This window comes from Dasypus novemcinctus, chromosome X (genome assembly GCF_030445035.2).
Source record: "Dasypus novemcinctus isolate mDasNov1 chromosome X, mDasNov1.1.hap2, whole genome shotgun sequence".
In the NCBI taxonomy this organism is placed as follows: Eukaryota; Metazoa; Chordata; class Mammalia; order Cingulata; family Dasypodidae; genus Dasypus; species Dasypus novemcinctus.
The window spans coordinates 157,416,428-157,443,695 of NC_080704.1; the positions used below are offsets into that span (position 1 = coordinate 157,416,428).

At 42.7% G+C, this 27,268-nt stretch overlaps 1 protein-coding gene across 7 annotated transcripts in view; it reads right to left on the reverse strand.

Moving 5' to 3' along the window:
- Window positions 1–26,647, reverse strand: part of ARHGEF6 (Rac/Cdc42 guanine nucleotide exchange factor 6) — a 128,451-nt gene extending 101,804 nt beyond the window's left edge. Inside the window, exons 1-2 of one of the 7 annotated variants that reach the window (XM_058291291.2) lie at window positions 25,872–26,647; window positions 24,570–24,653 (exon numbers count right to left, since the gene is read on the reverse strand). In XM_058291291.2, coding sequence (XP_058147274.1) covers window positions 24,570–24,653; window positions 25,872–26,036 — 249 coding nt within the window. In that variant the 5' untranslated portion in view covers window positions 26,037–26,647. Of the gene's footprint in view, window positions 1–14,692; window positions 14,902–15,838; window positions 15,945–16,606; window positions 17,710–24,569; window positions 24,654–25,871 lie in introns of those variants that run through there. The other 6 variants (XM_004457503.5, XM_058291294.2, XM_058291293.2 and 3 more) reach the window with 6 other exon arrangements.
- Window positions 26,648–27,268: the final 621 nt, after the last annotated feature.

The following is a 27,268-nucleotide window of genomic DNA, read 5'->3' on the forward strand; positions in this document are numbered from 1 at the left end:
CGTGGTTCAAACCCCGGGCCTCCTTGACCCGTGCGGAGCTGGCCCATGTGCAGTGCTGAAGCGCGCAAAGAGTGCCCTGCGACGCAGAGGTGTCCCCCGCGTAGGGGAGCCCCACGCGCAAGGAGTGCACTCCGGGCGGAGAGCCGCCTAGCGCGAAAGAAAGTACAGCCTGCCCAGGAATGGTGCTGCACACATGGGGAGCTGACACAACAAAAAGAAACACAACCGAACAAAGAAGACGCAGCAAATAGACACAGAGAACAGACAACAGGGGGAAGGGGAATAAATAAATAAATATATCTTTTTAAAAAAAAGTATATATCCCACCCTTCCCCTTCCTGCACTTTCCCCCATTAACAACATCTTTCATTAGCGTGGTATATTTGTTACAATTGATGAACACATATTAAAGCAGTTCTACTAAACCATGGACTATAGCTTACATTATGGTTTACATTTTGCACTGCACAATTATATAGGTTTTGACAATATGTATAATGGCCTGTATCCATTACTGCAATGTCATGCAGGAAATTGTGCCAAACATGTTCCGTGTTACACCTATTCTTCCCTCTCTCTCCCCGTCAGAACCTCTGGTGACCACTGCCTTTATATCAATGTTATAAGTTCTTCCATTATTACAATAATAGTAAGTCTACTTTATGGAATGCAGTCGATAACTGCATTCTCCCTTTATGTTTGTTCATTCCTTTATCTTGAGGATTTGGGGATGGTGATGCCCACCCTGCTTCTGATTGAGAGGGGGCTTAGATCCCATGGAACAGATAAATGGAACTGTCTTGCCTGCAGTTGTTGATATTCTCTGCTTCTTAGGATGGTCGTTGTCCACCATCATCCTTTTGTTAGTTGTCCTGGGTGAATCTGATGAACTGAAAGTAGGTACTGGCTGCAACTCCACTGAGATTCAGGGCTCACATGGCATATGAACAGCCAAAAGATTTACATCTCTGGGACATATATTTAATGGGTATAGTGCTAAATATAGGTTCAAATAAATGGGGCAGAAGAACCATGTGTAGGAAAATTATAAATGAGTCTAACTCTGATACATTGGGGGAGATGAATTATCATATATTCCCAGGTAAGGCCCACCAATGGGGTGCCAATTTCCTGGGCTTGTCTGCACTGCCTATTGTGTCTAGATGTCTCAAGATCCCCCAGGAAACCCCCACACACTTGAGACACTGTTTACTGTGACAGTCAGTGAGATCCTCCTAAGGTAAGCATAAGTGTAACCTCTGGAGTGACCTCCCAGCTGACTTTGAAATCTCTTAGCCATAAAAACTCATTTGCATTTAATATTTCCCCACTTTGGTCTAGGTGTTTCTCCAAATGCATCGTTAGTTGGCACTTGGTGCCAGGGAAGCTCTTCCCTGGGAGTTATATCCCAACTAGGGGAAAGGTAGTGAGGTTATATGCTGAGTTTGGCTTAGAGAAAGGCCACATTTGAGCAAAAAAAGAGGTTTTCAGGATGTAACTCTTAGGCAATATGTATTACCAGGACAAGTTTTGATTTCACAAGAAAAGTACAAGCATCAATATCAAGGGCTTGGCTTATTGGTCTGTCCTCCTTTGCTAGGCACTGCCCATGTGCTCTAGAGAGTCTTGCCACTCTATGAGAGAATGTAGCAGGACACCCCAGGATAAGAGTTCAGTATTCCATTGTTTATTGTATGGGTCTCCACTCACTGAGACAATACCCCAAGACCATATGAACATATTCATATTCTGTAGAGGCCTGCCCCAAGTGCATCCCTCCCCACACATCCTCCTAACACCAACATCCTGGACAGTGATCCTCCTCAATCACATCTACAACCCCGCTGCAACCAAAAACCTTCCCAAAAACAAAGCCAACAAAAATAATAATTTAAAAACTACAATAAATTTTAAAAATAAATATTTTTTTTGCATTGTGCTCTGGTTGAATCTTGATGCCACTGCATAGTGGGATTTAGATTGTGATTGTAGCTAGCTTTAAGCACCTATATTCTTCTGTCTCTGTGGATTTAGAGTCACTTTACATAATGAGTATGGGCTCCCAGATTACTTGGACCTCCTAGAATCCAGTGCCAGGCAGTTCAGCTCTATAGAGCTCCTGGTGGTAACAGCAAAGATCTCAATACAGTCCTTCACTGCTCACTCTTCATTTCAAAGTTACCAGATCCACTCCCTGCTGGCTACTTGGGCATCACCGGCATCATCCATCACCATATCACATCTACTGACCCCCATTCTTCCCTGTTGGCACTCCTTTGGGGGTGGGGGTGGGGAACTGCTTCCTCCATAGCAGAGATTTATCTTTGTTGAGTATTAAGAGAGGAATAAATGGGGGAATGATATAGGCAACCTGGTGGGGATGGTCACAGGATTTAAAAGAGAGAGAGGAAAAAAAAATAAAATAAAATAAAAGAGAGAGAGGAAACAACTGGTTTGGGAAAATCTCACCAGAAAGAGAATGGGCGTGAAGAAAGGGAAAGACAAAATCTTTCTTCTCAATAGAGCTTGCCAAGCCAAGGACGGGAAGCTAAAGGCTGAGAACCAGCTGCCTCACCACCAGCCATTGTGACCAGCCACCTGCCCCTCCTCCCGTGCTCCTGTCCCTAGAGCCTTGGCAGGAGACACACTAGCTGCCAGTATTAAGGAGTGGGGGTGGACGGGTGATGCTTCAGCTGCTGGAGCGGCTGCGTGCCAGACCTGGGGTGGTGGAGGGTCCTCCTTACCACTGCCACCCCCACCCCTTCAGAGAATGAGACTGTAGTCCTACTGTTCCAAATTGGAATGCGGAACACATTTTCCCAGAGAAATAACGTCATACCTGCCACTTAGTCTCTGTGAGTTCTATAGTTTAACCACATTCGGTATTAAACAGGCTGTTGTGGGCCAGCCAGAAACATAATCACTGTGCAGAAGCTTTTTGCTATGGGAAAAAAAAATGTTTTCTGTGTTCCTAACAATACTGTACACATGGACTTTTGGGAAATAATCCATCTTTAAATTGCAGAACGCCTGGACGAGTGTTCCCAAATCAATATTCAAAGTCCTTTTTGCTTTTTCCTTGTCCTTTAGTATATAAAGTCTGAACCAGTGCTCTAGACACTCTGAGTACTATTTACTTTAGAAATCTCCAAGACAAGACAATCAAGCTATACATATGAAGACTATGAGAATATCCTCAGAGACTTCAATAGCTGACAGCTCCTGCCCTTCGGGAGGAATTAGAGAGGAAACTCATCTGTAAAGATGGGGTTCCTGCAGCCCCACATTTCTTAGGAACCTACTGTGATTTAGAATTGGAGCCCAAGAGCTTGGCAGAAGCTACCAATTCACCATGAATTCCATGCACAGAAGAGACTGGTGTTAAACGAGCCCCCACACAAAGATTAGGAAGGGGCAACGGGAGTGAAAAAATGAACCACTTCAGGTTGCTTTAAGCAGCAGCTCTTCTGGTACTTTCATCTGTTGCCTTCAATAAAGTCCTCTACTGACCGTACCCTCATTTATCTTTCTTCTGAATACCTGCAGCCTTACCCTCTGTATAGACTCTGCACACTAAAGTCTTCAATTATCTAGCACTGTAATCTATTTATTCAATGGGTCTTAAGAAGATGAGTCCTGAATTGCCAGTTAGAACAGGGGCTCTTTGGAGTCCAAAGTACCCCACAGCCCTGGCACAATATTCAACATATATGAGACACTTGATAAATAATCATCATTGGTTGATTGAAAGATGCTCTGTCAGAGAAACTTAAATATAAATTATGCCTATTTTTCGAGCCCCATGAAGCCAGTGTTTATTATGTTTTTCATTTCTGTGTCCCCAGTGCCTGAAAGAGGGTCTGTCATATAGTAGGCACTCAATAAATATTGGATGAATGGGTGAAAGTTTAGAAGCTTTTGCCAACAGATTATTAATCATAATTGAAGATAAAACGTTGCTTTAATTATAATAAAGTCAAAAACAAATATCGGAGCAGATGTGGCTCAAGCAGTTGAGCTCCTGTCTCCCACATGGGAGGGCCCAGGTTTGGTTCCCGGTGCCTCCTGAAAAAAACAAAAACAAACAACAAGCAAAACAAATGAAAAAACCAACTCAGGGGAGCTGATATGGCTCAGTGGTTGAGCACCGGCTCCCCACATACCAGGTTCCCAGTTCAATCTCCAGCCACAGTAACTCAAAAAATATATATATAGGGAAGCGGATTTGGCTCAACTGATGGAGCATCTGCCTACCACATAGGAGGTCCAGAGTTCAAACCCAGGGCCTCCTGACCTGTGTGGTGAGCTGGCCCACACGCAGTGCTGATGTGTGCAAACAGTGCCATGCCACGCAGGAGTGTCCCCTGTGTAGGGGAGCCCCACACACAAGGAGTGCACACTGCAAGGAGAGCCCCATGCGAAGAAAGTGCAGCCTGCCCAGGAGTGGCGCCACACACACAGAGAGCTGATGCAGCAGGATGATGCAACAAAAAAGAGACGCATATTCCCGGTGCTGCTGACAAGAATACAAGCGGACACAGAAGAACACACAGCGAATGGACACAGACACAGAGAGCAGACAACTGGGGGAAGAGAGGGGGGAGGGGAGAGAAATAAATCTTAAAAATATATATATATATATATATATAATTTAAGAAAGGAAAAAAACCAACATCCATGCAACTTTCCAGGAACATGACTACTGTCTAACATAAGATACACCTGAGTCATCTGTAAAATTAAGTCCCACAATTGTGATGATAAGGTGCTTTCAAAACTCCATGGTTGTGATGATGCAACTGGAAAATGACCTTATACGGAAGGTTCAATGCGGATCAGCAGAATATCCATATCTACATAAAATACCATGACTTTAAAATGCTGTTTGACCTAAAGTAAGGGGGAAATGGAAAGGAGAAATGAGTTTATATGGCTACGAGTTTCTAAAAAAGAGTCTGGAGGCTGGCAGAAGGTTTGCCCTCATGCACAACTGAGCAGAGTCAGAGAGACAGATAAAGCAGATACAACCCCCAGATATTGGTTCCTTTGAGGGCTAAAGAGACCCATGGGAGTTATGGTCATGGCCGATGGGGTTAACTACCAGGGCAGATGGCCCCTCTTTGGAAATGGTGTTTATGTGTGATGAATCTGGACTCAGATGGGATCTCCCTTCATAAGACTTTCATGCTAATGTGCTGGAGGTGCAGTTAATGTTGGGGTTTAAGATATATTTAGGGGATTTGAATCTCTGGACTGACAATGTGATAGCCAGATCCTGAGCCTCAACAGACTCCAGCACCTACAATCTGATTTATTGGACTTACCACACTCAGCTAAGATGGAGGTGAAGAAGGACAACCACCACACCATGGAGCCTAGAGTGATTACAACTGAAAATGGGAGGATTGCATCCAGCATCCAGGTGGAATCTGAGCCTCCTCTTGACATAAAGGTGCAATGGACACAACCAATCCAGTGTCCACATAGAAGAGGTGGCATTGGATTGGGAAAAGTGGACATAATGGACAAAGGGTATGGGGAAAGGCAGGAAGAGATGAGAGGTGGAGGCGTCTTCGGGACATGGAGCTGCCCTGGATGGTGCTTCAGAGGTAATCACCGGACATTGTAAATCCTCACAGGGCCTACATGATGGAATAGAGGAGAGTATGGGCCATGATGTGAACCAATGTATATGAGGTGCAGAGGTGCCCAAAGATGTACTTACCAAATCCAATGGATGTGTCATGATGATGGGAACGAGTGTTGTTGGGGGGGGGGGAGAGGGGGGGTGGGGGGGTAGGGTTGAATGGGACCTCACATATATATTTTTAATGTAATATTATTACAAAGTCAATAAAAAAAAAAAAAAACTCCATGGTTGTGGATTGCATTGAGTATGGGCAAAGTCCAAAATTGGTGAACTGCCCTAGCTAATACAGGTTCCTTTAAATCTCACAACAAAGCAGCATGACCTAAGTATACAAAGAAGGGAAGCCAGAAAGACCTGTGGCATTTTACTATTTTCCTGGTATTGGCTATATTTTCTTTTAACAATTTTATTGCAGAATGACTTTTCTAATTTCCAAGCCACTCTCACTTGTTCATACACATGCTCTAAAATCAGCTCCAAGTTATAGCCAGAACACAGTCAGACCTGGAGAAATATGGTAAAGTAATTCACCAGAAGGCAAGAAGTGGTAACAGGCCATTTGAAAGATTATAAATCACATGCCCAAAGTCTCACTTATGCTAACTAATCTAGATGGGAAGGACGTGTTGTCAAACTTTCCACCATTTTCTTTCTTTCAGTCATTCATTTTGCAAAGCCTATATGTGAGCCACTTTTTCAAAAGTGGACCATTTTTAGAGATGCCCATCAATGCTTAACAGACATCAATTAAGTAACAAAAATTTACTCTATCTTATTCTAAAAATGATCTATACCTAGGAAACGATTTAAACACTGGGAGGTGGGTATTCAGAAGCTCAAATATCAGAGACTCAGAAATGGTGCTCAGTTGACCTCCATGTCTCTCAAAGCACAATGGTCCATTCATTAAAAACCTAACGCCACCCAGCCTATTAGCTGCCTACAAGATCAAGTCCACACTCTGGAGGCTGCCATTGAAAATTTTTCTCCAGCTGGCCCCACCCTAGCAAGCACAGCCTTCCTTACCATCATCACCTTGGATGCCCCAGAACCCTTCATTTTCCTCACTTTATCTCTCTCTGATATTTATGCTTTTCCTTATGAAAGAGCCATCTGCGCTGGGGTTGGTGTATACTCAGGAGACTTGAATCTCTGGACTGGCCATGTGCCAGCTGGGTCCTGAGCCTCAGTAGACTTGCAACACCTACTCTCCAGTTCATTGGACTTGCCCAGGTCAGCTAAGAGGGAGGTGAAGAGGGTCAACCATCACACCAGGGAACTGAGAGTGCCTACAACTGCAAGCAGGAGAATTGCATCCATCAGCTATGTGGGTTCTAAGCCCCCTCTCAATTTAGAGGTGAAGTGGACCTCACTATCTCAGGGTTCACAGGATGAAGGAATAAAATATGGATTAGAGTGGACTTACCGGTATTCTACTATAGAACTATTGTGACTCTAGCAATGGAAGAAATTGTGTCAGCATGTGGAGACAGTGGCCACGGGAGTTGCTGAGGGCAGGGAGAGGGAAGAAGAGATGTGATGTGGGGGCATTTTCGGGACTTGGAGTTGTCCTGAATGACAGTGCAGGGACAGAATGGACTGAGGGAGAGTGTAAACTACAATGTAAGCTATAATCCATGCGGTGTAGCAGTGCTTCAAAATGTATTCACCAGTTGCAATGAATGTACCACAATGATGAAAGAGGTTGTTGATGTGGGAGGAGTGGGCAGACGGGGTGTGGGGTATATGGGAACGTCTTATATTTTTTAGTGTAACATTTTTTGTGATCTATGTGTCTTTAAAAAGAAGACAAATAAAAATTTTAAAATTAAAAAAAATAATAAAGAGCCATCTGAATCCTAGCTCTCCTTCATGCCCCATCCTAAATCACTCCCCTCCATGGGGTCTTCCCAAACACTACACCTCAGTGTACAATGGGCTCCTCTTTTTCTGAATTCCTCTTGCATTTATGCTCTAGATTCTGGAACCACTAACTCGGATACCTAGTCATACACTGACTAGTGTTATACACTGTTAAATTGTCACTATTTTACAAATACAGTTACACACTGCCTCTTTCCAACTAGGCTATAATCTCCAGTAGGCAGGACCCCACATTCCCAGGCCTGGCACTCACTATATAAACTATGAACAAATACTTATTGTTAGTCTTTACTCCAACTTAAAATTTAAACACACGGATATTTTTTCCATCAGAAACACCTGTGCTTTTGGTATGCCTTTCCCAGAAAGAAAGCTAGGAAAAAAAGTAATTTTTTTTTCTATCAGCACTGGATGAATCAGGGCTCATGTATTTTTCCATCACTTGGTAAAATAAATACTGCTTTTGATTTTGAATTTGAATCACTTGAAAGAAGTGAAGAATGCTGATAAAGCATTTACCTCATGTATTAGTTTCCTGACGGCAAAAAAATATCATACACTGGGTTGGCTTAAACAATGGGAATTTACTGGCTCATAACTTTGAGGAGGGGAGAAGTTCAAAATTTAGGTGTCAGCAAGGTGATGCTTTCTCCCCACCAACTATGAATTTCTGGAGTTGGCTGTTGGCGATCCTTGGTCTTTGGCTTTTCCATCATATGGCAATTTGCATGGCAGTGTCTTCTTTCTCTTCTAGATTCCATTGACTTCCACCTTCTTGCTTTTCCCCTTGGCTTCTCTGTGTCCAATTTCCTTTGCTTGAAGGACTTCTGCCTAATTAGCTTAAGGCGCACCCACATTCAGTTTGGGCACACCTTAACTAGTAACATCTTCAAAGGTCCTATCCAAAATGGGTTCGTACCCACTGACCAGGGATTGGGATTGGAACATGCATTTTGTGGGGGACATGATTCAATCCCCAACACCCCACCAAAAGGAAGTAAAGCTACTGACTGGGATCACTAGGGAGAAAACCACAATTAAAGAGTATCAATGTGCAAATCCCACATTTTTGAAAGCCCAATGAAATCAACAGAATTTGTTTAATAGAAGAAATAAAAAGTGGCCTGGGGGCTGGAAAAGCAGAGAAACTCTTCTACATAGCATCATGGGACCTAAACTCTTATACCTTTAATTTTCTTTTCTTTTCTTTTTTCAAAACTTGGAACATGTAACTCTAGCTTGGCACATAGAAACTGAGTAAGTTCTATAAGTGGAAGTCAACTCTTGATTATCTACAGGTAGAATGTTAGATATACAAGCTATCTAAAATAAATTTTTAAAACTCATTTATTAGTCACTCAACAAATATTAACTGAACGCCTAGTATATGCCTGGCATTCATGCATAAATTTGTTTTAAGATGAGAAATAAAAAGGACACTTTATAAACTCTGGCAAACAAAGAGCCACCCTCAGGTACATCATCTCCTAAACCATTGTTTTCCATTCTGTTGTCTTTCTTTGAAGGTGACTTTTTAAATCCCACCTCAAGATTTTCCCAATATGCAACACATTTCCAAAACACCAGAATGTCTTCAGAGAATGCAAACTGGTTATAGTATGGCGGAAACGCTTATTTACATTATCACAATATACCTTTCCCAAAGACGTTGTTAAATTTCTTTTGTTAGTAAAATAGGACATTTTCTTGGTTTGCAAACATTTCTCAGAAATTCTTGGTAAACATTCCCAGTTTGCTGGTGACCTAGCCATGAAGAACAGGATTACAAGACAAAATGTTCCTTAGTGTTCAGGCCCACTTCACAGGGAAGGCTCTTCATAAAAGATGTTACAGGCTTGATACTTTAAAGGTGTCTTTTTTTTTAAGATTTATTTTTTATTTATTTCTCTCCCCTTCCCGACCCCCCAGCTGTCTGCTCTCTGTGTCCATTCACTGTGTGTTCTTCTGTGTCCGTTTATATTCTTGTCAGTGGCACTGGGAATCTGTCTCTTTTTGTTGCGTCATCTTGTTGTGTCAGCTCTCCGTGTGGGCAGCGCAGCTCCTGGGCACTTTTTTTGCACTGGGCGGCTCTCCTTACAGGGTGCACTCCTTACGCATGGGGCTCCCCTATGCAGGAGACACCCCTGCGTGGCAGGGCACTCCTTGCTCATATCAGCACCACGCGTGGGCCAGCTCACCACACGGGTCAGGAGGCCCTGGGTTTAAACCCTGGACCTCCCATGTGGTAGGCAGACACTCTATCCTTTGAGCCAAATCCACTTCCCTAAAGGTATCTCTTAAAATAATGCCCCAGCTTCCAAGGAGTTGTAAAAGTCTATGTTATTGTCTGGGGAAGACAACTCCTTAATAATGGTTTCACTCATTGCTTTGCAAATTGCTATATTTTGTCTCAACTTAATTTAATTCCTTCTTTTCCCTCTTCAATCTCTCAACTGACAAGTTTCTGATCTCTGTAATAATGGCCAAATCCCCAAGAAAGTAAAAAACTGGGATTTTATTCTATTTGTCTAAGCAGAACTTAATTAGGATGGTAAATCTGTCAGAAGTCAAATAAAAATGATGTGTGACTATATTCTGTTTTGGATGATCCACATCTTTGAGCCCATAAACCTCTCTGAATGGTAAAGTCCAGTTGGCCAGGGTATGACAAAGCCTGAGGTTAATCAGACAGATGCCTGGTGTCACAAGTTTTTCTCCCAGAGGACAGCAGAGGAAGTGGCAATGGCAATGTCAAAATGCAGGCAAAGAGCAGGTTTTAGACTGAATGGACATGGAACCCCCTCTCTAAAAAAGTTCAGGAACAAAGGGATTAAGAAATTGACAAGTACCCTCACACTTCTTCATTTGCAATTCAAAGGTCAGACTCTGCATTTCCTTTTGGTAATAACCCCAAGTATCACCAATTGCACTGCATACCTTATGCTGTGCTGGCAATATTTCACCACCTCTCAGATTCATCTTCAGGGGCGGTCTCAGTGATAACAAGTTAGAGAGAGCCTGGAGCAGGGATAGCTGGCCAAGATTGTGTGATTTTATAAAGAGCTATATTGTGCTCTGTTGCCTGCAGAAACAGCCTGGATTAGAATCAACATTAAAATAAAAACTAGAATACAGGCTACCAGGGGCTGAGATGGGGGTAGGGAATGGGGAGTTAATGCTCAACTGGTATAGAGTTTCTATTTGGGGTGATAGAAAACTTTTGGTAATGGATGGTGGTGATGGTAGCACAACATGGTGAATGTAATTGGCAGCACTAAATTAAATATCTAAATGTAGCTAAAAGTGGAAATTTTAGGTTATAGATATGTTACCAGAATAAAAAATTTTTAAAACTATTGAACTGCACAGCACAATGAACCCTGATGTAAACTATGGACTATAGTAAGAGCATAATTATAATAACATTGTTGCATCAATTATAACAAAATTATTACACTAATGCAAAGTATTAATATTAGTATTAATATGTGCGGGGTGTATGTATGGGCACTCTGTACTTTCTGCATGATTTTTCATAAATCTACAACTGCTCTTATTAAAAAACAACATTTTAAAAGAGTGAGATTTAAAACAAGATATATCTCCATTCAGGAAGATTCAATTTTTCAAATTTTCTAACAAAAAGCAATCCATTTGGTGTATATCAATATACATTCAACCTCACTCAGAACTCAGAAATGATGTATGCTTCTTTTTAAGGTATTAGATACTGTGCATGTGTGTTTTTGTAACAGAGGCAATTGCTTTTTATTTTACTCCTAAACTATGTCCAATTCAACAGGTTTCTTATTTACTTCCCAAAGGAAAAGAGAATATTTTTGTCAATCACCACCAAAAGAAAAGCCCACTCATGGAACTGCATAATTTAATAAAAACAGTCATTTGTTCTGGGGCAGATATTCACATTTCAAGCTATTTTAATTATAAAATGTCTGTTTTAAAAGACAAAAATTGAACTATTTCATTCAGGTAAACATGAGAAACTAGTTTATGCATAGACTAGAAAAGGGTGAAAAGCTTTCCTAATTTTCCAATTCCAAGAGCAACCTATTCAAACTGTTTCTAGTAGAGTACAAAATTGTAGTTAAAGTATTGTGCTTAACAACTGAATAATTCATGGTCTCCGAAGAGTGCAATTGTTTTGTCCTCTCTAGCGCCTTAGTATGACTCTCTTTAGAATTAGATGCACAAACATATTTGCAATCCTGAGTTGTTATAAAGGAAACCATGCCGAACATAAATTGTTTTCAGCAGTTGAAAAGTGGCATGGCATTGAGAACAACAGCAAATCCATAAGCTGGAGATAGAACATGAACTATTATAACCAGTCATAAAACTCTTAAGATTACATGTATAGTGGCTGAACTATATAGTTAGAAATGCCAGCCTCTGTTTCATTATATTTTTGGGCTACAATTTCACTGAGATTTGAACTGTCCTTGTGTGGCCTTCCAAATAAAATATATATATAAATACTTTAAACATGCTTTGGCACACTCTAATCCAGATTCAAATTATTTTTTATAATGAGAAGCACTGAGAATTTCAAAGCCAGAAAATTAAGCACTTCAATTAGTGAAAGATGGTAATAATGAAGGGATTAAGTTCTGCTATTACACATGAGAACAGAGGCCAATTCTGCCATCATTATTCACTTTAAACTCCCAGAAACATTCCACTCTGTTATGCTCAACTTTGTTTTGCCTTTGGAAGAGGGGTGCTAAGTGTTAGAAACCATGTGAGATTTTTACCTTTCATTTTATTTTATTTTTTAGAGCACTTTTCCAAGAACAAGTGGTCTCTGCCAAATAAAGCATGTAACCAAGAGTCAAGATGGCTGGACTTTTTTTTCCTATTTTAAGTTTCACCCTCATCTAAATCCCCAATGTGACTAGAGTAAAACCTCAGAACCCTTGGAGGAGTTGTCCATCCACAAAGCCCACAGTTTACTCCACCCTGCAACAGTTTTTTTTTTAAATGTTAGCTGTTTCGAAAAGAAACCTTTCTAAAGAGCATTACTCACTTTTTAAACAGAGTCTGCTTAACATAACTGAGCTAAGTGACTTGTTTTGATAATGCCATGTTATCATTTGTGAACACCAGACTGCTGTGATATATCAACATACCAATTAGGAGCTAGCTTTCCCTGAGAGTTTATGCTCAAGCACTGTGCAAAATGAACTGTGCTAAATGCTTGACTTCCTTTCTCTCATTTAACTCTAGGAGGTAGCATATACCTAATAAGTGATATTTAGCTACCCATGAGGTGGCATATACCTAATAAGTTGCCAACCTAGGTCAGTCCAACTTGAAAACTCATGCTTTTAGCCACTACATTATGCTACTTCTCAAGAAAAGAAAAGTTTTCCTGTCAAGGAATCTAATCCAGAACAAGGCAGGGCAAGTAACGGATTCTAACCATCGCAGCACACAGTGCACGTTGCATTGCTTGACCCCACACCAAAAGGCCCCAGATGGTTATACGTTTGAGGGTCTGCTTTTTATAGTCAACATGCTGTGGATTTCATTTTTTCCAACTTAGACATAGGCAGATATACTTTCTCTCATTGCCAGTGTGTCTAATTTATAGCAGCCCCTCACTCCCCTTTATCACAATCCTCTACTTCGATGCTGTTGTCCAGTTTACAAAGGGCTTCCACATACCGTATCTCATCTAATCTAATTTCCTATTTCTAATTGGTTTGGGGGTAAGCTAGCAGATTACTCATAATTCTAACAAGCTTAGGTAAGTAAAAGTAATTAGCTTCTGAGTGAGGGTCTGAGGCAGTTTCCTGGGAATTAAGTACACAAGTCTGAGTGCAAAGATGTGATGAGGTCTCCTTTGCGCCCGGATCTTCATGAACCATTCAGTCGTTTAATCGACGGTTCATTTAATCAACATTTCCTGAGAACCTGCTCTGTGCCATGTCCTGTGCTCTGGTTTTGGCCTTCGAGAAATTCCAAGACTCATGCAGGAGATAGATTGTGGCCACGGATAACCATAATGCCAGTGGGCAGGCGGCACAAAGGCAGCTTGGCACAAGGGAGTCTCGAAAATTGGACAGTCCAGCAGAGAATACTGTCTAAAAGAGCTGAGGCTAAAGGAAGAGGCTGATATTTCTTTCTCTATGGTTCTCTGCTAGATGGCTGACACTTGAGACTGCCAGATTGCTGAGTTCTTCCTAAGCCAGGGACAAGGTTCTCAACCCTGGCTGCACATTAGCATTGCTTGGGGAGCTTTCAAAAACTATATAAGAATGTCTGGCATGTGGGAAACTGTCAAAAAGTTGAATGTACATATACCCTATGCCCACGCAGTTCCACTGTTGGTATAAACCCAACAGAAACGGGTATAAATGTTCACCAGAAGACAAGCATGGGATGTTTGTAGCAACCCAAAACTGGAAACAACCCACATGTCCCTCAGTGGAAGACTTGAATTCTTTAAAATGTGATACAGTCCTTCAATGGAGTACTACTCAGCAATAAAAAAGAATGACCCACTAATATCCACAATGACACCGGTGAATCCAACAAATGTTGTCAAAACAGACAAAAACTAATCTGTGGTTTTAGAAGTGAGGGTAGTGGTTCCCTTTGGTGAGGGGTAATGACTGGGAAGGGACATTCCTGGGTGTGATCACACAGCTATGTTCAGTTTGCAAAATTCATCAAGCTATACACTGAGGATTTGTGCAATTTCCTGAATGTATGTTATACTTCAATAGAAAGTTTACTTAAAGATGAATTTTTTTAAAAAAGAAAAGAAATATCAGGGCCAGGGCCCTACCCACCACAGATCAAATTAACCCAGAATCTCTGGGGGTGGGGCCCCAACATTTGTATTTTTAAAACACTTTTTAAAATCACCCCCAGTGATCCAAATGCTCAGCCTTGTTTGACAACCAAGGGGCTAGGTGTTTCTGTATTTATCACTAGCTCCCTTGGCAAAGGGCATGAGTTTTGGAACAAGGTCGTCAGTGATTACATCCTGACTCTGCTTTGCACTAGTAGGTGAGGCATGAGTCTAGATTATCTCCAAGCCTCAGTATCCACAACTATATAATGGGCACATCCCTCCCAGGATGGTTGTGAGGATTAAATAAAATAGCATATTTAAAGCACCTAGCACAGTACCTGGCAGTTGAGAAATGGCAGGTACTCATCTCCTTTTGTTCCCAAGTATAAAGATGAGTGGATTGCTGTAAACAAATGAAATTCGTACTCTCCAATTTCTCCTTCTGAATGAGTTTCTTTGTAAAGACTGAAGTAATATTATACTTGGATGAATGATGTCAAATGAATATCAGGCATTCTTAGGCCCAAGCCGCTCACTCCTGCTCTCCCTGAATATGAATGGAGAGGAGGCAGGCAGAGGTAAATACAAACAACACACCCTCCTTTGGAAAGCTTTGCTCCAGTCCTGACCCCCTAAGACCAGAGCCAGCCCTGTGCAAGCAAAGACAAGGCCAAGTTTTGAGTTCGCAAAATGAAGAGAAAAAAAAAAATTAGTAGCTCAGAAGACATACCATTCATAAAAAGCGTCAAATGAAAGACTTGCATAAAATGTCATGTTTTAGTTTTTAAAAAAATAAAGGCAAACCAACAAAACAAAACCCCGGGGGGGCTGAGAACAGGAGATTCAGGTTAGAGTTTTGATTCTACTGCTGATTAGCTGCATGCCTTTGCTTAACAAGACTCTGCTCAGTTTCTCTGTCAAATGAAAGTAATGCCACCTCTCCTACACCCTTTACAAGTTTCAGATAAGATAAGTAGAAGGCATTCAAAAACGTTAAGTACCAAGGAAATGCAAGATGAGAATACGAGCTGGAAATTTACTTTGTTCAAAACTCCCATCACTGCCACTGCCACCCCCACCCCCACCCCCACCCCCACCCCCAACCCAACCCAGACTGAGACAGAGCCCTCTTGTTTTAACTCCTCCACGTACAGCCAGAGACAACACCGGCGTGAAGCTCTCTTATATAAGGAAGGACTGCAGCATTGCCTGGCATGTAGCATAATACTTTGCTTAAAAGAGATCCTTGGAAATGCCTCAGCTGAAGTCCAAGGACAGACCCAGGTCTTATGTTTTAGAGAGAGGTGCTCTCAGTCGCAGAACACCAGAACTGTGGCCGGAGCAAATGATGTCATCGGAGCTCCTCTTACCACGGCCAATGTCAAAATTAAGATGGGAAGTTCAAGGACAAACTGTGGTTTTTCCAGGGAAATATAAGTTAGAAAAGCAATTTGGACCCTAAAAATTATTAACACTTTACATACCAAAATGGAAATTTGTTCTATCCTGTAAGGTTTTTTGGTTTATGGTCAGCTTTTATTGGCATAGTTGCACAGAAAAACATATTCCTTTACTGTACTTTTATTCGCGCTAGACATTAAGGAAGGAAAAAGAAAAAAAAAATCATGTGAATCACCCCCTATATCGAAAACAATGACAAACCACCAATAAAAACATAAGATCTTTGAAGAGACAGATAAACTTGAGGGCTCGCCACTCGAGAGCCAGAAAAGAAATAGCTCAAATACCTGTTGGGTTCCTAAATGACTGGAAAATGAAAACTCGGAATTAACTATGGGTACGGTGGCACACCTTGTAGAGCACAGGGCTTCTCCATCCACAAGCCCTTCCTGGGACATGCCCCAAATGCATGGATGCCCGGGGTTGGAGAAGGCGTCAAATTAGTATCAAAAGAGTACTTTGGACCCCTGCTCGGGTTCCGGGGGAGGGGGGAAAAGAAGGAATCCGGTCAGATGCAAATCTTGCGGCCAGAGCTGGACCGGCTCGCCCCTAAGTTTGGCGCTTCCTCGCTCAGCGCGCGGGGTCCCGCTTCCCCTTCCCCCCATCCCCTCCCCGGGCCCGGAGGATCTCAGCAGACAGTGAGGCCCTGGAGGAGAAAGGACCCCCGCGGCTGGGAGCCACAGCAGCGTGGGGGGAAGGGCGGCGCCTCTCCTACGCGGGTCCTTTGACACCCACTCCCAGACCCTCGCGCGCTCCCCTTCCCCCTGACCCCTTGCCCCCTGGCAGGTCACCTGGCTCGGCCGCTGCCCTCCTGTCCTCCGGCTGCTTGTTCCCTCCAGCCGCGCCGCCGCCGCTCCGGGAAGCGGCTCGCCCTCCGGAGTCACGGGGCCGGCGAGCGGGCGGGAGAGCCTGTGCCAAGGCTGCGGGAACCGCTCAGCCCAGCGAGAGCTGGGACCCTGCCCTGAGCGCGGCCGCCACCAGGGCGAAACTGGAGAGCTGGGCTCTGGGCTCGCCCGGGCGGGGAGGGGCGGCTGCAACTTTGCTCTTAGACGCGACCGAGGAGGGGGCGCCCGTCTCCAAACTCCGAGCAGCGCCCGCAACCTCTCCAGTACGGGGATGGTTTTTGTTTTTGCTTTTTTTCTTTTTTTCCTGTCTAAGGGGAAAGCCAAATCCTTGCCTGACCCTCAAGTTCTTGCTGCCAGAGCCGAGGGCCGTGGCGGGGAGCGGGAAGCGCGCCCCGCTGGGTCCGCTGACAGCCAGCCGGGCGAAGGTGCCCCGGGAGGCGGCAGACGGGCAGCGGCTGCCGGGGGAACCGGGCTTCGCGGCTACTCCCGACCCCGCTCAGCGGCCCACACTGGCCCCCTCCTCCCCGGAGCCGGAGCCCGGGAGGGAGAGCGGCCTGAAGGGACCGGGCCAGCGGCGGGGAAGCAGTGACCCGGACCTGGATCGCCGAAGTAGGAACTGGAAGTGACAGCGGCGCAGGGCAGAGCAGCAGCAGCAGCAGCAGCAGCAGCAGCAGCAGCAGCGGGGTAGCCGTGGCAGCAGCAGAAGCCGCGGTGTAGCGGCGGCGGCCACACTGCGCATGCTGCTGCCGCGGGTTGAACCCGGCGCCCCGGGCTGCGGCCACCCTGCCGGCAGTCACAGCCCACGCCTCGGGCGGGAAGCTCGGCCTCCCAAACTAGCCCTTTCTGGTGCTCCGCTTCCTCTCCCATCCCACCCCCCACCCTGGACGCAACTCCGAACCCCCAAACTGTATATTGGGCCGCTGAGACACTCAAACAGGGAAGTGCTCTCCAGGAAGCACCCCCCCCTCCAACACCCACTTCCCTGAACTATCCTGGATGGCCGGCCTGAGCTCTGATAACAGGCCCCAAATCAGATAGTCTCCTTGAGCGAGAAAAAAAGAGGCTCCTGATAGATGGGAAATGTTTTCAACCTGACTGAAGTCTAATGTTTACAGAAATGCAGTGCAATGGTAAAACATTAGTATGACCAGAATCGTGTGTGACATTTAATGTAACTTTTGGAACTTCCATTAAGAGTGTATGTATAATTTTCTCAATAGACAAAAAAAAAACAAAAAAACAAAAACCCGCAAAATCCTGTTTAGTCTTCCCTCTAGCTTAAGTTGAGCAAACTGAATGTTTTTGCCCAGCAGAAACTAAAGGAAATGAGCCATTGAAAACACAGAATGGGGGAGCAGGTGTAGCTAGTGGTTGAGTGCCTGCTTCGCATGTATGAAGTCCAGGGTTCAATTCCCAGTACCTCCTAAAAAAAAAGATGCAGACACAGAATGTCCAACCATTAGACATTAACCAATCTCTACTCTAGTCTCATTTTACCGATGAGTCAACTGAGACGTAGAGAAGGGAACTCTTACATCACACAGGTGGCAGGGACAGGGCTTGAAGGAAAGGTCACTGATACCCACTACAACTACTGGTTAGTTGTTTGGCCTTATACCCCTGGAGGTCCTGCTGTCCTAGAGCTGGAACTTTCTTCTGGAGATTTGATCTTAAGTCGTGACCATTAGTAGAGCTGCTCTATTTCTAGAATTGCTTGCCTGCAGAGCAGTCCCTGGGAAATGGCAAGTCGTCCATCCCACAGGCACCCTCTTTGGGGAGGGCACCCATGCTGTTCCAGTGAAAAGGCAGATGGAGTGACTCAGGGAGGCAGGAGGCAGTGAGGGGGTGGGGGCAGAGTAAAAGGCATACCAGCTGGTTCTGGAAGGAAGGAAAGAAAAAAAGGAAGAAAGAGTGGAGGAAGATAGGAAGAAAGGGAGAGAGAGAAAGAGAGGGAAAGAAAGAGAGAAAGAAAGAAAGAAAGAAAGAAAGAAAGAAAGAAAGAAAGAAAGAAAGAAAGAAAGAAAGAAAGGAAGGAAGGAAGGAAGGAAGGAAGGAAGGAAGGAAGGAAGGAAGGAAGGAAGGAAGGAAGGAAGGAAGGAAGGAAGGAAGGAAGGAAGGGAGAAAGAAAGAGGGAGAGAGGGAGGAAGGGAGCAAGGGGGAGAGAAGAGAAAGGAGGGAGGAAGAAAAGAAGGGATGGAGAAAGAGAAAGAGGGAGGGAGGAAGAGTGGAAGGAAGGGAAGGAGAGAGAGAGGAGGGAAAGGGAGTGGAGGGGGAGGGAGAGAGAGGGAAGGGAAGGGAAGGGAAAAAAGGAAAAATGAGAAAGAAGCACTAACTGAAATTCACATACATTCAATGAAATCCTTCATGAACTAAAGGCTGCTTTATAAGGTAGGCTTGGCCCAGGAGCAGAATAGGAGATGGCAGGTGTCCCTGGCAATGGGTTGGCAGTAACGGTGGCAGAGGAGGAAACATGGACTACCTACTGGAGTTGAGGCAAGGCTAAGGCCTGCCTGAAAGGAAAACTACAGGGCTAGAGCTTCACAGACCAGGCAGTCATCTGGCTGTAGCTGGGGTAATGCAGTTGGAGAGGTACCACCCAGGCCACTCTTAACTGACGAGGAGAACTATATATGTGTCTGACTCCCACCAAGTTCAAAGGCAGCACAAAAATAAAATTGCATTGCCGGAACTAGTGCTGTCAAGGGAATTCCTGGACATATTAGTGACACTCTACCTAGACATGAGGATTTTTTTTTCATATATTCTGGAAGGTTTTCTCTTGCGGCTTGAAATTCCTCCTTGCATTTTCATTTCTATAAGCAAAAAAGCAATGATCTATCTGGTTCACAATAAAGGAAATATAAATGAACTATAAGGGGGTAAGAGGATACCAAACTTGGGAAACGGACTTTGGCCCAGTGGTTAGGGCGTCCGTCTACCATATGGGAGGTCCGCGGTTCAAACCCCGGGCCTCCTTGACCCGTGTGGAGCTGGCCATGCGCAGTGCTGATGCGCGCAAGGAGTGCCGTGCCACGCAAGGGTGTCCCCCGCGTGGGGGAGCCCCACAGGCAAGGAGTGCGCCCGTGAGGAAAGCCGCCCAGCGTGAAAAGAAAGAGCAGCCTGCCCAGGAATGGCGCCGCCCACACTTCCCGTGCCGCTGACGACAACAGAAGCGGACAAAGGAACAAGACGCAGCAAATAGACACCAAGAACAGACAACCAGGGGAGGAGGGGAATTAAATAAAATAAATAAATCTTTAAAAAAAAAAAAAAAAGAGGATACCAAAATCACTAAAAACCACAGAAATATAAATCGATGGCATATATGAAAGCCATTTTCACCCATCAGTCTCACAAACATTAAAGATGAATAATATCTGGTATTGCCAGGGACATGAGGAAAAAGACATGTTCTACATTCTAGGCAAGAGCATAACTTGGTATAGTGTTTTTGCAAGGCAATTTGACAGTATCTATTGAAATTCGACATAGTAAGCCCATTTCTATAAAGACACAGCTGTAAAAATAATTACACATGTGCAAAAAGCCATAGGTACATCTGCTCCTGACCATGTGGGTGGGATTTAGCCCAGGAATTTAACATATGAAAATCAATCAATGGACAAAAAAACCACACGATCATCTCAATGGACACATAAGAAACATTGACAAAATCCAACCCCCTTTCATGACAAAAATGCTCAACAAACTAGAATTGAAGAAAATTTCCTCAGCGCAATAAAGGACATCTATAAAACCCTACAGCTAACATCATACTTAATGGTGAAAGACTGAATCCTCACCCTCTAAGATCAAAAGCAAGACTACTATGTCTGCTTTCACCACTTCTATTCAATATTGTACTGGAGGTTAGTTTCTGGCCAGGGCAATTAGACAAGAAAATAAAATAAAAACATCTAGATTGGAAAGGGAGAAATAAAATGATCTCTATTCACAGGTGACATGGTCCTACATAGAGAAAATCATAAGGAATTCACTAAAAAAATCTACTAGAACTAATAAACACATTCAGCAAGGTTGGAGGATACGAGATCAATATGCAAAAATCAGTTGTATTTCTATATACTTGAAATGAACAATTCCAAAGGAGAGTTTTAAAAAACAGTTCCATTTCCAGTAGCAACAAAAATATAAAATACTGGGGAGTTGGGGAGCAGATGTGGCTCAAGCAGTTGAGTGTCTGCCTCCCACATGCGAGGTCCTGGGTTCGGTTCCCTGTGCCTCCTGAAAAAAACAAAACAAAACAACGAGCCAAAGAAACAATAAAACAAACTCAAGGGAACTGATGTGGTTCAGTGGTTAAGTGCCGACTTCCCACATATGAAGTCCCAGGTTCAGTCCCCAGCCCCAGGACCTCAAAAAAAAAAAATTCTGGGGAGCTAATGTGACTCAAGCAGTTGAGTACCTGCCTCCCACATGGAAGGTCCCAGGTTCAGTTACCAGTGCCTCCTAAAGAAAAAACAAACAAACAACAAAGCGCAAACAACAAGAAAATATATACAAAATACTTCGGAAAAAACTGAACCAAAGAGATACACAATTTCTACATTGAAAATTATAAAACCTTGCTGAAAGAAATTAAAGAAGACCTAAATAAATGGAAAGGTCTTCTGTATTCATGGATCAGAAGACTTAATATTGTTAAGATGGCAACACTCCCTGCTATGACTTTCATTGAGTCCTGTTCAAAAGATATGTTGAAGTCCTAAAACCCAGTACCTCAGAATGTGCTCTTATCTATGTGACAATGGAGGCAGAGATTGAGCGATGCCACAACCCAAGGCTTCCACCCACTGCCAGAAGCTAGGAGAAAGGCATGGAACATATTCTTTCTACCAACTTCAGTGGGGGCATGGCCCTTCCAACACCTTTATTTTGGAATTCTAGGCTCCAGAACTGCGAGACGATGATTTGTTGTTGTCTTGAGATACTCAGTTGGTGCTATTTTATTACAGCAGTCCTAGAAAATTAAGATACTCCTCAAATTGATCCACAGATTTGATAAAATCCCAACTCACATTTTTGCAAAAATAGGCTGATTCTAAAATTCATAAGGACATGCAAGTGATCCAGAATAGCCAAAATGATTTTGAAACTGAAGAACCAAGTTGGAAGACACTCACACTTCCTGATTTGAATATTTACTATAAAGCTAGAGTAATCAATTCAATGGGTGAAAGAATAATCTCTTCAACAATTGGTGTTTGGATGAATGGCTATCCACATGCAAATGAAAGAATTTGGACCCCTACCGTTTACCACATAAGACAACTAACTCAAAATGAATCAAAGGCCTAAAGGTAAGAGCTAAAACTGTAAAACATAGGAATAAATCTTCATGACCTCTGATTAGGCAATGGTTTCTTAGACATGATACCAAAAGCAAAGAAACAAAAGAAAAAAAATGGATGAATTGGATTTCACTTTTCAAAAAATTTGTGCATCAAAGGACACTACTAAGGTTGGGGAGGGGCTTCAGAGAGGGATTTGTTTCCCAGATGTTTCAGCAGACTACCCCAACCAGTTACTAGCTATGTGATCCTCTAGAGACCCTAAGGCACTACAGCCTCATGAGAAGATGGAGGCAAAATGGAGAGACCTTCTGGTCACCCAAACCGAGGACCTGATAGTGCAGTTCAGATAGTAGTGCAGATAGTACAGTTCCCATACATCCCACCCCACACACAGTTTTCCCCATTATTAACATTTTGCATTAGTGTGGTATTTTTGTTACAATTTTTGGAACAGTATTATTAAAATTATATTATTAAATATAGTCCATAGTTTACATTAGGATTCGCTCTTCGTGTTGTGGAGTTCTATAGGTTTTGGGGATTTTATATTTTATTTTATCCTTTTTTTTTCTATAGGTTTCTACAAATTGTTTTCTGGTAACATATATACAACTTAAAATTTTCCATTTTATCTATTTTCGATCACATAATTCAGGTTGGTAATTACATTCACAATGTTGTGATATTGATTTTATTAGATGTCTCTTAGAGTTCTAGGAGTGCCTTGATATACTTCCTATGCATAATTTTGCCCACAACAATGCAAAGAATACTACATAGTAACAGCAATCAGCTATTGTGCATGTATTCTGTGCAATGAGATATTAAGTGCCTTAAGATATGTTATCTCATTTGATCCTCGAAACAACCCCATACAGTAGATATTATCAATGTCCTCATTCTACAGATTTGGAAACTGCAGCATAAGGAGGTAGGTAACTTTTTCAGAGTCACACAGTAACCGGCCAAGCCAAGAGGCTAACCAAGTCCTTCAAATGGAAGATCATAGGTGACTGAACATCATGTCAGACACTGCCTTCTTACAATGCTCATCATGGTCAGCCTGAACCATCAAAGAGAGCTCAAAATATGCCCAATTCCTTTCATTTAAGAAGACAGAGAATTATGGTATGTTTTAGAAATATTTCCACCCAAAGGGATTAAAAAGATTTTAAGCATTGGTGTTTAAAAGGATAAGCATTAGTTGGCAGGAAATTCTACTCATTCCTCAACAATGCCAGACCCAGGAGGTGTTACTAGTATTCTTAGAACTGCAAAGAAGCAGCTTCAGAGTCCAAAAATCAGTGGGAACCTCACCATCTTTTATTTGACAAATGAAAAAGAAAATACCATCATCTGATCCATAATGGACATCAATCTATAGGTTACGGGGTGGTCTCAAGCCACATCTACCTCAAAAACCGCCACACACACACACACAAAGCTCAAATTGGGCAATAGGGAAACCTGGAATAAAATATTCGGAGACAAGTGTAACCTGATGCTGGGGATAACTTTAGAACTATTGTGAAGAAGGTAAAGTTTATCTGGGACAAAGCTACTACTATTGCTAATGATAATAATCCTAACTGCCAGGTGCTCTTCCGGGGGCTTTATATACATATGTATGAATTCATTGAAACCTCACCCAAATTTTACAAGGTAGATACCACTGGTATTCCCATTTTCCAGGTGGGGAGATGGAGGCGTAGAAAGGAAGCTACTGGTGAGATTAAGATTGGAACCCAAGCAGTCTGGCTGCAGAGTCCATGCTCCAAACCATTCCAAATACTGCTTTTCCACAAATACTATTATAGCTTGTCCACTCATGCAGAGCACTTCTGATGTCTTTGGCCCTGTGCTGAGCAGTCTGCATACATTGTCTCAGAGCCCTTCTGATTTTGGAGTTCTTAGTCCTAAATTATTATGCAGTATCTCATTTGATCCTTAAAAGAACCCCATCAGGTAGATATTGCTCATGTCTCCGTTTTACTGATAAAACCACTGAGGCAGAGATAAGTTAAAAAACTTAACACCCTAGTGAAGGTATCACCTCTCAGCAACACTTCCTACACATATAATATAAACATCTATATATAATGTAGATAAGGCAACATAATTAACTTTATATATAATATAAATAATGTAGTGTAATTTAATATACAATTTCTACCTCAGGGTCAGGTTCTCTCGGCTTTTCAAGACCTCTCTTGTAAAGTGCTAATGGGAAAAAGTGACAGTGGGGAATTAGCGGTGACCCTCTCTAGCCAGGGGCTCACTTTTGGTTCCCCTCAGTAAATTAGCATATCCATTCAAGCTCAGCTACTGTAAACATGCTCTCCATCCTTGGGGGCTGTATATAAGAGGAATCATTTTCTGAGTTTTTATTATTTCTTTGGAACCAGCTTCTGGAAAAGACAGACTAGAAATCCACCACTGGGGACAACCAACAATCTCAGTTGTGGTTTCCCATAAAATACTCTCTCTAACTCAGTGGCCTCTGGTAGTGAAAATAAACCAAGTACTTTTACTCGAAGGCGCTCTCCATCAGCGGAATGAAAAATGATGCCAAGAAGGAACCTGGGTAGGCTTACCTCCACTTGAAGGGTTGCACATCCTTTCAGGAAGTCATTAATATTGTTGATGCAGTCTGCTTTGGTTTGGGGCTCCAGACAATACTAGAGAAACATAATCAAATGTCACTTGGAGACTGTCATCCCATGCCAAGCAGACCATATTCATCATTCGCTGATAACTAGATAAGATAGGCTTTTAAAGGCAAGGGAGAATGCTACTGCCAAACCAGGAAGAGAAATAACCACTAAAGGAAGTGATGCAAAAATCTAAACGGTTGGTCTTTGTTTCAAATGTCACCAAACCTTTATCCCCAAGCCATCTCTACTAAAAAACTTTTTCTCATGCCTTCTGCCAAAGTGTGGTGCTAGCAAATCAGAGAGACCAAGACCATTTTTTTAACTTGCTTCTTGCATTCAAGCAAAGGAAACAATACCCGCTCCTCATGATAATTTCCTAAAATTACATTTTCCTCTTTGCTGCTCACGATATTTTTTATCACATTTCTCTACATTTATTCACCATTTTATTATCGTTTCTCATATTTAAGAAATTATAAGTAATTCTATTTGCTCAATAAAAATACAAACTGGTTCCCTAAGACAAAAGAGCTATACTCAGAGTCACATTCCCTGCTAACTTTTTGAAAATAAACATAGGACTTCATCTTTAAACTTAAAGTGTCTACTTTAGAAATCATCCATGCCCATGATCATGAGTTTCCAACATTTAAAATCTTGGATTTTTAAAAGAAGGTAAGTTTAGTTTCACTTTGAAAGCATGTTGCATTCGAAACATATATTTGAATTCTATTGTTTTAACAAATCTTATGACTTTTTGGATTATTTCTCCTACATGCAAAATAGCCTGCCCTTCAATGGGTAGTTTATCTTTTCTTGTAAAGGAAATCTACACTGATTGTAGTCAAAGTGTCAACGAACACCTTGAGTATCTGTTATAAAGCATCTCATTATTCCAGAGACACATATGTACCCCAAGTTCAAAGCATGTCCTCAGTACACAGGAAGGTGTAGCGTGCATCTCTATAGCAGAGGCAGTTTGTGATATGAATGTTCTCCTTCTCCTCTGTTGCCAGTGGTATCACAGGTTCTTATTATACTATTTGGGAGCAATGGCTAAAGGATAACATTTCATTTGCTGACTTTTTCTAACTTTAAAAACAGTAAGAAAGAATGTCTAACTCTTAGAAAGGTAATAAAGTTGGGAATTCCCATGACCTGGGCAATAGAAAATTTCATGAGCTACATTATTGCTGCTCTCTGGTGGTAAGCAATCCCAAAGATACTGCAAATTTACCTTACCTTGTCCACTGAGCCAGGAATAAGTCTGTTGATCAGTTTGCACAGAACTACCCCATTTTTCAGCGAGGACTTCAAGAACTCCTCCGGATCACAGATGGTCTTTTTGGGAGAATCTAAAACTCCCAAAGATATAAGCCATGTCACGATTCGCTCTTCTGGATTCATTACTGAGGACTGTACACTCCGATCAGCTCTCTGGGGCAGCTGCAAGGACTAAGCCACATCCGCGATTGCATCTGCTGTTGTCTTCCTTTTTATGAGTTCTCTGCTAGGGCTTGCGGAGCCAAGGTTTAAAACAACTTTTCTTAGACGTTACCCACTCAAAGCATAGAATTTTTAAACCACAGAGACCCCACTCAAAGACTTGGGAGAAGAAAAAATGGACAACAGTGGTTTTCTTTTCTCCAAACCCTCAAAAAAATCACTAGGATAAGAAAAAAAAGAACACCACACTCTCGCGCGCGCACACACACCAACAGTGTAAGAAGCTGAAAGGGAAGGAAGTCAGGGGGATGCTGGGGAGGGAGGAAAGAGAAGGCAGCAAGTGCTTTTGGAAAATAGAGGTGAGACAGCACTTCAGGGGACCTTGGAAATGAGACACTCCTTGGGCCAGTCTGGGAAAAGGCTGTCAATAAATAGTCTAGTCCCAGTGAAAATCTGGCTTCTGTCAGGAGGAGGATGCCAAGTGGCTCTTAGGTCAGACAGATCTGAGCCTCATGGGGAGCTGTATTGGAACAACAGGGCTCAAAGAAGGTAAGCTGAGAAAATTCTTCCAAGAAATGGCTGGGCTCACAGAGATGATGTGTCACGATCTCTTCTTACAAAACACATTGAATTGCAGGGTACAACATGCCAAGTGAATGAAGATTGTGCCTGCTGTCAGCCATCCCTGTGTATAAGCAGAAACTAGAGGAATGACATTTTACTTTGCAGCCAAAGAGCTATGTTTAGGGAAATAGGCTAAGGATAACATCTGACATCCTGTTTACTTGCATTCTTTAGCAATTCTTTTTCTGGACCTGGTTCCACTACACAATCCAGCTGCAGTCCCCTTAGCAAAGGCTCACACAGTCACACAAGTGGGTAAAACACCCTTGAAAACCAAACGTTTATGAACAAAAGAGAGCTTTGCCCACTGTCTACACTGTCTGGAATGTTGATGCTTTCCCAACAAGAAACACCTTGCACTAAAAATAAAAATAACAAGTGATCATCACTATCCTCAAACATTTTCTGAGTCACTTGCTCAGTCATACTATTGGGAAATTTATCACAAGGCCAGTCTTTAAGAGCATGACCCTATGTTGACAAATGCATGGAATTCATACCATCACTACTCTCTACCTCATGCATGGGAGACACTGTCAATCAATTGTAGCTCTTTCCTGTTAAACTTC